This window comes from Bos mutus, chromosome 2, assembly GCF_027580195.1.
Source record: "Bos mutus isolate GX-2022 chromosome 2, NWIPB_WYAK_1.1, whole genome shotgun sequence".
NCBI lineage: Eukaryota > Metazoa > Chordata > Mammalia > Artiodactyla > Bovidae > Bos > Bos mutus.
Window position 1 is genome coordinate 4528499 of NC_091618.1, and position 13812 is coordinate 4542310.

At 37.1% G+C, this 13812-nt stretch overlaps 1 protein-coding gene across 14 annotated transcripts in view; it reads right to left on the reverse strand.

Annotated features, from left to right (window-relative positions):
- Positions 1–13812, reverse strand: part of EIF4G3 (eukaryotic translation initiation factor 4 gamma 3) — a 353762-nt gene that overhangs the window by 266585 nt on the left and 73365 nt on the right. For all 14 annotated transcript variants that reach the window (XM_070382560.1, XM_070382520.1, XM_070382510.1 and 11 more), the window contains exon 2: positions 1579–1654. In XM_070382560.1, coding sequence (XP_070238661.1) covers positions 1579–1654 — 76 coding nt within the window. The remainder of the gene's footprint in view (positions 1–1578; positions 1655–13812) is intronic.

The window sequence follows — 13812 nt, forward strand, 5'->3', positions numbered from 1 at the left end:
TAGAGGATTCAAAAAATAATTAACAGGTGGTTCAGCTGATTCATACAAGTGTAAACTGAGACTCGTTTTGAGCAAACCAAAAAAATAGTTACCTTACTCATTACCCACATAACAAAGGTCTATCTCTTTAGAATGACCTTAAAACCTTCAAAACCCACTTTCTTCATCTCTACTTCTGCTACAAAACCTAACACACATCCCACACATGACTGACTCCTTAGCATTCCACTAACCATGCCTCTAATTCCTAACTTCCTAGAAGGCCTTTTCTTCCCTTTTCTGTCTAGAAAAGTCCTGTATCTTCCACCTTACTGCCTCTTCCTCAACGAAGCATATAATAGCATGTTCATATCTCTAACTTTGGCCACCTGATGTGAAGAACTGACTCACTGGAAAAGACTCTGATGCTGGGAAGGATTGAAGGCAGGAGGAGAAGGGGAAGACACAGGATGAGATGGTTAGACGGCATCACCAACTTGATGGACATGAGTTTGAGCAAGCTCCAGGAGTTGGTGATGGACAGGGAAGCCTGGTGTGCTACATGGGGTTGTAAACAGTAGGACACAACTGAGCGACTGAAGTGAACTGATATCTCTAACTAAGGTTCTTAACCACAGTCTTATGAATGGTCTGACGAACATCCGTAAAGTTCTGAAATTATTTCCAAACATTGGGTATATGCTCTTTTCTTAGGAGAATGCACTGCGACCATTTTCAGATTCTAAAAGTAGTTTATAACCAAACAGGTTAAGAATTATTGCTTTATTGTATCAGTTGGATTACAATTCTTTATTCTCTCACTACATTATGAGTTTCTTTAAAGCACCCTATCCTAGAAATAAATGGTTTGATGAAATAAAACATTAAAAAGATATGTCTGGGAATTCCCTGGCTGTCCAGTGGTTCAGACTCCACATATTCACTGCTGAGGGCTTGGGTTCAATCCCTGGTCAGGAAACTAAAACCCACAAGCAGTGCAGCACAGACAAAAAATAAAAAAACTCCACAATTCTCCCCTAAATTCCCTAGACTTACTGTAAGATTCCTGAAATCCACTTCTAATTTTACTATATTCATTCTCTTTCAAATTTCCAGTCATGTATGAATTTAAATCATTTAACATAAATATTTAAATTCCTTCCCATTAAAACCACTCTTTTCTAAACTTTCTGCATTTTTACATGCAAAGATTGAAAAAAAGTAAGATTAAAAATTTAAAGCAAAAAAGTAAAATTTATTAAAATTGAAAGGAAAATAGTAAAAAAAAAAAAAATTAAAACTCAGTATCTTAGAAGAACCACAATATTTATGGAAGGCAGAAAAGGGAGGAGATCAAACACAGATGCATGAGTCAATCTACCTTAACAGAATGTTTCTTTCAATACCGACTTCTCACAGTAAGATAACAGGGGGAAAGATCTATTCACATCACATTATATACATCTAATTCTATTTGAGATTTTATTGAACGTTTTAGTCAAATGCATATCATGTACCAATCTAACACTGTTTATCAGAGCAAAGGTTCATGTGCAAAGCACACAGCATCTGACAAACAACCCTGAGGTAGGTACTCACCGTGCTGTACACTGCCGAGACAGCAGGAGTAAAGATTCGGTCCTCGAGTGGCTGCTGCACAGGTCCTCTAGGAATTCTAGGAGAGCGAGTTAAGGATCAGAGAACTCAAAAACGAACTGAGCAGTTAGAGCAAATTACGATCATAAAATCCTGTCACCGACCCAAGCTTTGTCATCCAATTAGTGGGGGTATCCACTTACTTACTTCTCCAGAGAAACTGGAAAACAAAGTATTTCAAATTTCCTAATGTGATTAGATCAATCTCTCCAAAAGGGATTCCCATGATAACCATTCCATGGAAACTCAAAACAAATAAAAATCATACAAGCCTCCTAACTTTAGGCCCACGATGAGACTGTACCACCTTTACTTCTTAGAGAAAAAGACTAAGGAAGTATAAGCAGGATATTCAGGAAGATAAGACTAATTCATCAACGTGGAAATTACTGACAAAGACCAAGTCTGTTCCAACTACACAGGAATGGCATATACAACTGTTTCCTTATGTTTCTATTTTAGCTACTACTTTTCCCATCTCTACCCATCAACTCTTCATTTTTTAAAAAAGAGGCTCTCCACCACAATTTAGTTTAAAATATTTCAACATGTTGTCAGGATATTCTTCAAAAGAGTGTCATTTTATTCAGCTTCAAAACCGAAAGATTTAAGTTCTATCTGGTAAGGTGATATTTCACCTCTTTAAGAATGACAACCAAAAGAGTGGCACCAAAAGATTAACAGCAATTATCTCTGGATGACAGGATTACAAAACTGTATTATGTGCCTTTTCTACAATAAAAATAAGTTATTTTTATAATTTAAATGTATTTTAAAAGACTACAAATGTAATAAACTCAAAATGAGACAGTATCCTTTCTTCAACAAATTAATTCTCACATCATGTTCCTTTTTAATTCAGTGAAACAGGAAGACAAAGTGACAGCTGCAAATATAACTGTGTAAGAATGACTACAAGTTGCCGAGGCCTAAAAGAATCATTAGAAATAAAATTCTTTATATCTAAGTTGCAACAGTTTACTGAGGTGAGAGAGGGAAAACCAAACAAAAAAACCCAATGCTTTAGTCATTCAATATTAATAACATTGTTACCAGTTTTTAGATAGTTCTTTAAATTTAGCAACCTCAGACAACAGCTGGATACCATGCCAAGGGCCCTCCCCTACACACAAAGAACTGATTTAAAAGGCTGCACTGAGAAATAACAAAGGTAAACCATTCATAAAGGAACTGCTTCATCCAAAGAAACTATATACATATTTACGATGTAGAAAACATAAGCGTAACAAGTTTCAGAGCATAAGTCCTTACTATTAGCTTGTCAATTCTTTCAGAATGAAGACTATTCCTAGCTGAAATAAAACTTACTTTGAATTATGGTTCTGCATTGTGGTCACATGAATGGTAGAAAACATAAAACCTTTCTTTCTTCTGCAAAGCCAACTACTGTTTTTCAAGCTAGGGCCAACTGCCACCATGCGGGATAAGTCCCAGGTGAGCTATCAGTAGTAGGCCCCAAGGGCTGAACCATCCTTCTCATCTTACAAGGAAAGGTTAAGGCTCAGGATTTCTACTAGTCACTTCATTGGCTAACAATATGACTGTGATTACCAGACTTCTAAAGAGACAATCATATATTTGGTCAACGTTCCAGTAACAAACATTCTTTTCCCTTGGTCACAAAGAGTACTCACTTCATTTATTTCCCTCTGAAAACTACCAACAGAATAAACTTAATATTAAAGTTTACTACCAGTTCCCATCAAGCTCCATATCTCCAGCATAAATCATTGAATGCTTACCTGCCTTTCAGCTCAATATAACAAGCAAACAGCTCCTCACAGTCCTATTTAAATTCTAATTCAAACAACGAGCAGTGTGTAATACGCATGAGCAATGCTCCAGAACACACTGTTTTCATTTTTCAAATCTCGTGGTTGAAATAATAGTACAACCACTTGACATTTCTGTGATTCAAACTGCTACGATTTATATTATGTCATTAGGAAATAAAAGCATAATCATTAGCAAGATTGGACAGCTGATATGCAATAGCTGAATTAATAAGACTTAAGCAGAAATACAAATGCAAAAAAAGTTCTAATTCCCCATTTTCTAATAAAAAATTAACAAGATCAATTTCAGAAACAAAACTTGAAGCTTAAAGAGCATTAAAACACGATAGAATTTAAACTGATTATTATAGTACTCACTACATAACTCTCCACACTAAATGTCAATAAGGTAGATAAAAAATTCTCAGAGACCAAATTTCATCAGGGAAATCCAAGGATCTATGAGATTACATAATGATCTGAACATTTCCTACTGTACCATGAAGGAAGGAGGGGGAACTATAATTATTTTTAACACAAATGTTTACTAACATTTCAAGAATGATGAACTCCACCAGGATGAGCTTCTAAATCTACGGCAATCATACCTGAAACCGGGTTTGACTCAAAAGTCAGAACCTCCTCAAAAGGCAGATTTTGACAAATCAGAAAACAAGTGGCTGAAACAAGCAGTGAAAGTCAATAGAAATACTCCTGCAGTTTGCTGAAATACGAACAGTCCATTTACAATTCCCAGGTGAATGTTCCTAAACTCTGCCCCACAACACTATAAGAAAAGCTGCTATCCTGATGCGCAGCATAAGCAATATTCTTAAAGTAACAGCCTCAAGTTAACACTGTCTCATTGCAAAAGAAAGCAAGGGTACAAATTCCTTTGCACAAACACTGCTTTAGAGAAGACACAGGCAACTAATTTCAACAGATACAAATAAACGAAAAGATCTTTTCTGCATTCTTATTTAACCTTTAAGGCAAAATAGTTACGTTAGTTGATCTATGCTTTCTTTACTTTCTCATTTCTACCTACTTTTGATAATGAAAAGGATAACTTCTATAACATACAAGAATAAGGGCAAAATTTCTGAACTATACTGTATTTCACAAGATACCACACACGATTTCTCAAAACAAACATTGTTTCAAATACAGATGGCTTTGGAAATTTCCCTTTAATATTAGTTCTGACCCATCAGGTATATGTCTTTCAAAAATTAAAGAAATACAATTTAAACAAACCAGCATATTTTGAAAACAACCCTAACAAAAGAAAACTAAACCTAGCTTTAAAAAGTAAATGCACTAAAGTGAATAAACACAGTCTACATAATTTTTAATTCTAAAAAAAAATCCTGTGTCACTGTTTATGATACAGAAAATGATCCAGATTCGTTCAGAATGTTTTAAAAAATAATTCAAGAATGTACAAAATTCTTTTTGAGTTTTTCAGATCTGTCACATATAGAAACTGATTAACCATCTCCTCCTGGGACAACTAGATAGACAAAGGCAAAAAATAAACAAATAAATAACTGGATGCTCACCTCACAACATACACAAAACTTAACTCCAGTGTGGATTAAAAACCTAAATGTAGAACTAGGAAGTATAAACCTTTTAAAGGTAAATAAGGGAATAAATCTACATGACCACATATGTGGCAATGAATTGCATAGGTATGACAGACACCAAAAGAACAGCAACCAAAAAAAAAAGACAAAAAAAAAACAGATAAATTGTACTTCAACAGAAATAAAACTTTCATACTTCAAAAGATACCATCAAGAAAGTGAAATGACAACCCACAGAATCGGAAAAACATTTGCAAGCAAGAATATGTGTGATGAGAGACTTTTATCCAGAAAGTATAAAGAATTCTTACAACTCAACAACTAAAACACAACCCAACTTTTTAAATGGGCAAAAGATCTGAACAGACATTTCTTCAAAGAAAATATACAAATAGCTAAAAACTACATGAACAGATGCTCAGTGTCACCAGGGAAATGCAAATCAAAACCATGATGAAACACCACTTCATACCCACTGGGAAGGCTACAGTGAAAAGTGTGGCCAGTGTGGGCCAGAGTACGCAGAAACCCGAGCCCTTATATACTGCTGGTGATAATAGGAAATAATACAGCCACCGTGAAAAACCACCTGACATTTCCTCAGAAGTGTAAACATTAAGTTGCACTATGACCCACCAACTTCACTCAAGTGAGTAGAATATACACAGTATAGTATGTCCTGGAAAAACTTGTGCATAAATAATTATATACATATATGCAGTATTATTTATAATAGCCAAAGGTGGAAACAAATCAGCTGATGAATAGAGTCTACACAAAATGCAGTATATAGTGGAATTCAATTTAGCAATAAAAAGAAATGGAATACGACTGACTCCTGAACAATGTGAGGGTCACAGACGTCGACCTAGCAGCACAGGCAAGGCCCACTTATAACCTCCCAGCTGGCCCCCACGTCCCCAGGCCCACATTCTCTGATCCAGTCAGCCAAGGACTGGGTAGTAGTCTGCTCTTTATTGGAAAAAGTTCACAAACAACAGACCCAGGGACTTCAAATCCATGTTATTCCAGGGGCAACTGTACTAACTGTACGTGTTACAACACGGATGAACCTTGCAAACAGCTAAGTGAAGGAAGTCAATCACAACATACTACCTCTTATGTAATTTTTATGAAATGTTCAGAATAAGCTATAAAGACAGAAAGACTAGCGATTGCTTGGGACTAGGAGGAATGGAGAGATATGAATTGACATATGAACTGAGGTAGTCAAGAGGTATAAGTTTCTTTCCAAGGTGATTAAATGTTCTAAAATTGACTATGGTAATGGTTGCATGGAGAAGGCAATGGCACCCCACTCCAGTGTTCTTGCCTGGAGAATCCCAGGGACCGGGGAGCCTGGTGGGCTGCCGTCTATGGGGTCGCTAAGAGTCGGACACGACTGAAGTGACTTAGCAGCAGTAGCAACATGCTGGGAAAATCGTCATAAAAGATAAGGGTGAGAGCTGTACTACTACAGACAGTAGGAAAGTAAGAGAAGCAAATTCCAGAATGAAGCCTTCAGCTGACAGCAGTAAAGCATCCTCAGATGATTTCTATTTACCTAAACAGCATCAAAGACAGAGCATCTCAAACCCAAGCATGAAACTATGCCATGCTGCTGCTACTGCTGCCAAGTCACTTCAGTCATGGCCGACTCTGTGCGACCCCAGAGATGGCAGCCCACCAGGCTCCCTCGTCGGTGGGATTCTCCAGGCAAGAACACTGGAGTGGGTAAACTATGCTATAAGAAAAGATAAAAATAGATAAAAATGAATTAGAATTTGACATTCTCAAGTACAGGCACCAAACATGCAAAATATCCCAAAAAGAACACCTTGAATGATCCAAACTGGCAACTACAGAAATCTAAGGCCACAACTTTAGTAATTGTGGTATGGACAAAAGCAAAACAGAAACTGTATTCTCAAACCTAAACAATATGGACATATCTACTCCTACTTTAACTGAGGAATCTATGACAGAATATGATTAAAAAAAAAAAAGATACCAAGGCTGAGTGCTGAAGAATTGATGCTTTTGAACTGTGGTGTTGGAGAATATTCTTGAGAGTCTCTTGGACTGCAAGGAGATCAAACCAGTCCATCCTAAAGGAAATCAGTCCTGAATATTCATTGGAAGGACTGATGCTGAAGCTGAAACTCCAATACTTTGGCCACCTGATGTGAAGAGCTGACTCATTAGAAAAGACCCTGATGCTGGCAAAGATAAGGCAGGGGGAGAAGGGGACGACAGAGGATGAGATGGTTGGATGGCATCACCGACTCAATGGACAAGAGCTTGAGCAAGCTCTGGGAGATGGAGAAAGACAGGGAGGCCTGGCATGCTTCAGTCCATGGGATGGCAAAGAGTTGGACACAACTGAGCGACTGAACAACCAATGTTTTAATACAAATTTTGCTTCAAAGCTGTTTCTATTTTGCCAATAAAAGTGCATTGAAATAAAACTAGCAATTTCAATATTTTTTTCAATTCAGTTTACTGTTAAGCTATTATTAATAATTCAGGTTCAAAATCCCTTATTGTAACTCAGAATTTTTCCATTGTTAGAGAGTCAATGCAGTGGCAAGCTATTCCTTATAGTATATAACATCTTCAGCAAGGTCTTAGGCAGCACTTTTTAATCAAATACATTAATACCTCTACTACAAAATATATGAATATTCAATTTCCTGTTTTTCTATCCAGAGTTTTTGCCAATTTCAGAAAAAAATTAGTTTCCCTAAGCTGTTTTGATTTTAGATTGCAAGCCTATATATCTTCTTTCCCATTGTGTTTTAGATTTAAACATTGATGGAAATCATCATTTTAATATTAACAACCGGAACCATTACATTGCGTTTTTTTAAAAAACAAATACAGAAACGTTAGTCTCCAAGTGCTTAGCCAGAAATAACCTTGTTCTGACTCTGGTTTTCTACCTCAGAACACAACTCACCACATATGACAAATTGATTTCCTGACAGTCACATTTAAATTTACCCAGAAACATACTCTACTTAGGGTTTTTGTTCATTTTTTATATATACAAAAAAAGACCAATACTGCCCCCCAAAAATGGCTGTTAATATTTGGTAATTCTGTTTTTAGTTTTTTGAAGAACCTCCATAAAATCCCATGGACAGAGGAGCCTGGTGGGCTGCAGTCCATGAGGTCGCTAAGAGTCGGACACGACTGAGCGACTTCACTTTCACTTTTCACTTTCATGCATTGGAGAAGGAAATGGCAACCAGCTCCAATGTTCTTGCCTGGAGGATCCCAGGGATGGGGGAGCCTGGTGGGCTGCCATCTATGGGGTCGCACAGAGTCGGACACGACTGAAGTGACTTAGCAGCAGCAGCAGCAGACCAACTTACATTCCCACCTGTTGAAAGTGAAAGTCACTCAGTCGTGTCCAACTCTTGGAGACCCCATGGACATCCATGGCATTCTCTAGGCCATGGATAGCAATACTGGAGTGCTAGCCTGGAGTGGATAGCCTTTCCCTTCTCCAGGGGATCTTCTAACCCAGGGATCGAACCCAGGTCTCCCACATTGCCGGCGGATTCTTTACCAGATGAGCCCCAAGAATACTGGAGTGGGTAGCCTATCCCTTCTCCAGCTGATCTTCCCAACCCATGAATCAAACTGGGGTCTCCTGCACTACAAGTGGATTCTTTACCAACTGAGCTCTCAGGGAAGCCCTTCCCACCTGTTGAAGGGTTCCAAAAAGGAAACAATTACTGATGTAACAACAGGAATGAATCTCAAATGCTAATTAAGTGAAAGAAGCTAGACTCAAAATGGCTATGCATCCATTTACAAACACTCTGGCAAAAGCAAATCTATAGGGGCTACTAGGGTCTAGGGAAGAGTTTATCTTAAAAGAGATAACACTATATGATCCAGCAATTGCACGTTTGGGCATGCATTCAGACAAAAAAATATGCAAACCTATGTTCACAGCAGCACTATTTACAATAGCCAAGACACATAAGTAAACTAAATGTCCATTTACGGATGAACTGGATAAACATATGGTATGTGTATACACACACACACACACACAACACACAGGAAAACTATTCAGTCATAAAAAAAGAAAAACCAAAATAATGCCACTGCAGCAACATGGATGCAACTAGAGATTATTATATCAAGTGAAGTAAGTCAGAAAGAGAAATACATACATTGTATTACTTTATGTGGAATCCAAAATACTACATAAATGAACTTACCTACAAAACAGAAATAGATTCACAGAGAGAGAGGAGAGACATGGTTGCCAGGGGCAGAGGTGAGGCATGGACTGGGAATCTGAGACTAGCAGATGCAAACTATAATATATAGAATGGACAAAAAGGTCCTACTGCATAGCACAGGGAACCAGAGTCAATATCTACAATAAACGAAAATGGAAAGAATATCTATGACTGAATCACTTTGCTGTATAGCAGAAACTAATACAACACTGTAAATCAACTATTCTTTAACAAAATTAAAAAAAAAAAAGAAGGCACTGAAGGAATGTCACTGGGTGATGAATGTTTTCATTTTCAGTATGGCGGGGCTGCAGAACTCTGCATTTGTCAGAATTCATAAAACTATATGAGTTTCTCCAGAGGTTAAGCAATAGAGTCACTAAATGACTCAGCAATTTTGCTCCTAGATATATATGTAAGAGAAATAAAAATGTGTGCACACAAAACTAATACATGAACGTTCCTATCAGCATAGGAACTGATAGGATAGCATAGGAAATCAGCAGTATTTACAACAGCCTATTTACAATTTTCCTATGATAGCATAGGAAAATCAGCAGTATTTACAATAGCCAGAAAGTAGAAACAATGTTTCCATCAATTGATGGATGGACAAAACTGAGGTGTATTCATACAATGAATTTTATTTGGCAATTAAAAGAAAGGAAAATCCTGATATATACTACAACATGGATGAACCCCGAGTGAAAAAAAGTATACAAAACGCTAAGTAGTCAAAAAGTATAAAAGAAAGCGACTAGTGGATGCTTAGGCTGGAGAGGGCTGATGGAATGGGGAAGGAGGGACGCCTGCTGAAGTACCTAAGTTTCTTTTGGAAGTAATCTAAAATTAGGTTATAAGGCCATGGTGATAGTGAAACTAGTCTGTAAATATACCAAAAGTCAAGAAACTGTACATTTTAAATGGGTGAATTTTATTGTACGTGAGTATCTCAATAAAGTTGTTATTTAATTCTTGAACAAGTATTTAAAATATTAAAACTCCATGATGGAGCAAGCACTTTGTTTTGTCTACCATTCTATTCACAAACACTAGAATACTGCAGTAGAGTCATGAACTCAAAATGCTTCATCATCATCATCTAGTCCATTAGACATTTTTTTTTTAACATAGTGATTTATTTTTTTTTTTTTTTTTGGCCATGCAACACAGCTTATGGGATCTTAGTTCCAACCAGGGATTGAACTCTGCCCCAGTAGTGAAAACTCCAAGTCCTAACCACTGGACCGCCAGGGAATTCCTTAGTCCACTAGACTTAAAAGAAGTATGGCCCATCCTAAAAATCTACATAGCAAAGAGAAACTTAATGCAACAGTAATAATAATAAACAGACTTCCCTGGTGCTCAGCTGGTCAACAATCCACCTGCAATGCGGGAGACCTGAATTGGGATCCCTGGGTTGGGAAGATCCACTGGAGAAGGGAAAGGCTACCCACTCCAGTATTCTGGCCTGGAGAATTCCATGGACTCTATAGTCCATGGGGTCACAAAGAGTCGGACACAACTGAGCGACTTTCACTTTCACTTTTTGGGCTTCCCTGGTGGCTCAGATGGTTAAGAATCCACCTGCAGTGCGGAAGACCTGGGGGTTCAATCCCTGGGTTGGGAAGATCCCCTGGATAAAAGAACTGGCTACCTACGTGAGTATTCTGGCCTGGAGAATTCCATGGACAGAGGAGCCTGGTAGGCTACAGTCCATGGGGTCGCAAAGAGTCAGACACGACTGAGTGACTTAAAAAAATAAATAAATAAAGCAGGTACCCCCACAGAAAAATGGGTAGCTGATTTTGTGCAATGAACTGAATTTCTTTCAATGGCAGGATCTTATACTATTCTGAACCCTGCCAAATAACCATGCAATATGGAAATCTGCTCAGCCAGCTTCTTGACACAACTCCTGACAAACTTTTCTCTTCAGTAACAGCTGGGAAAGATCCTTCTCTATCCACACTGAACAAACCCAAGCCACAGCACACTTACTTAAACCAGTGGACCAATACTGCTTGTCAATACACCAAAGGGGAGATTAGAGTACCTTGGAATGAGTCAAAGTATGTGTGTACACTAGAAAAACAATAACAAAGAAATCCACATTTAACAGAAGAAATGACTTCACAAAATAAAGAATCATCAACAATGAGAAACACATCAAATTATCCTTGGCAGGTCCTTAGTGCTCTGAGGACCTAACATCAAATGCAGAGATTTAATAACTGAGTACACTCTACTCCACAGGAAAACTCTGTTAATAGAGCACCGCTGATATTAATAAATCTTTTTGTCTATTCCAGGAAAAACACTCAACTTTTAACCACTTGTGGAGAGGCAGATGTGGTATAATCCTGTCAGAGTAAAGTGGAAAGGCGACAATTTTTTATTACCAATGCAACCATGGCTTGTATAAGCTTTCTTTCTTTACTTCAAAACTAAGCTTATTAATACATTCACCCTGTCTGTAATAAATATTCTCCACCTGTGTTTTCTTTCCATCTGAAATTGTCACAAAGTCATGTCTGATTCATTCTGCACATAACTGTAAGTAATCAATCATTTGAATATAAACACAATACATCTGTACCTATTTAATTTCATCATACAGATTCCGATTTAATTTCATTTCGAAATCTAATCTGACACTCAATTTTTTCATCTAAATTCCGTAGTAGTCTTTACAAGGATAAGAATTTCATCTTAATTTAAATCACTGGTGGAAAATTATTAAGCAAGTCAGAATTAAAGGAAGAGCACTATGATACTCCAGAAGCCCCTTCTTGGCCAGAGGCAATGGAGAAAGACCCCTTGTTGGTCAGAGAGTATTAGCGGAATTCCAAAGAAGCAAACTGGAGGGGGAGATCTCTAATTTTCTGTATAAACTTATAGAAGTCCCAGGCTCACCCTCAGAGATGTACATAAATGGAACAGATACAAAGCAGCATTTTAAAAGCTCTGAAAACAAATCAAGATTAAAACCACCCCCCAAAGAGACACAAAACAAACTTGAGCCCTGAGCCTAACCAAGTTAACTGTCTATTAAAAAAAAAAAAACTTTTAATCTCAATTCTCCATGGATTGTAAAGGACCCAGAATCTACAAAACACAAATTTTTAAACATTCAGGATACAATCTGAAATTATTTAAAATATAAATACAGTAAAATATAACCAATTATCAAGAACATGAAATCAAATCTAACAGGGTTGACTGCCTAGAAAAATACTCCACAAATGATTCAGAATTTATACAACTTAACATTTAGTGTCTAGGACACAATCCAAAATTATCTGACATACAAAGAACCAAGCAAATCTAACCAATTCTTAGAAGACAATTAATACACGCCAATCTTGAAAAGACTCCGATGTTACTTGCTAGAATTACCAAGCACAGAACATAAAAGCAATTATTTTAACTATGCTCCAAGAGGTAAAGGTAGACCCATCTGAAGTGAAGGGAGAGACAGAAATCAGCAGCAGGTTGATACAAACTATAAAAAAGAACCAAGTGGAAATTTTGGACCTGAATGATACAATATCTTTTAAAAAAATCATCGGGTGGTATCAGTAACAGAATAGAGACGACAGAAGAGTCAGTTAATCAGAAAATAGATGAACAAAAGAAATAAAGAAGAAAAGTGATTAATAAAAATAACAAGGAGATAAGGAGGCAAAGGTGAAAAACTACATACGGAAGTTTACAATGGGAAATTAGAAGTTGTTAATGTAACCCATGGGCCAGCAAACTTTTTCCTAAGAGCCAAATAGTAAATATTTGTGCATACATGGTATCTGTACGAGCCTGCTCACCTACACTGCTGCAATGCAAAAGCAGCTACAGGTAACACGGAAAATGAATGGCTCTGGTGTGTTCCCATAAAGCTCATTTACAAAAATAGGCAGCTGGGTAGTGGATCATAGGTTGCCTACCCTTAATTTAATCTAATAAAAGAGCTTTCCCCAATACTTTGTACAAGACTACCCATTTAAGATAATAAATGCTCAGTTATCTAATATCTGATAATACACACCTTAATCTTCCAAACATTAATTAAATTCATCCATGATGAAGATGGAAGAAGAGTTATAGCACTATGTTAACAGACTGATGCTAGTGAGATTCTTGAAATTATCATTAGCAAAACAATGGTATTATCTGAAAAACTTAAGAGTGTATATGGTTTAAACTCAGATTGCTGCTAAGTCACTTCAGTTGTGTCCAACTCTGTGCAACCCCATGGACTGCAGCCCACCAGGCTCCTCCATCCATGGGATTTTCCAGGCAAGAGTACTGGAGTGGGCTGCCATTGCCTTCTCCAAAACTCAGATTAGTTTTTAACTAAAACAAATTCTGATATGTCAATAGTCACCTATAATTGCTATTTCTGTAACAATTACAGTGAATCCTTAACTACTTTTATTCCATAATCTCAATTTGTAGTAGCAGTAATAATAATAAAAACAAAAGGGAAGACAAATGAAATGTCAGAAGAAAAAATAATTTTAACATATTCAC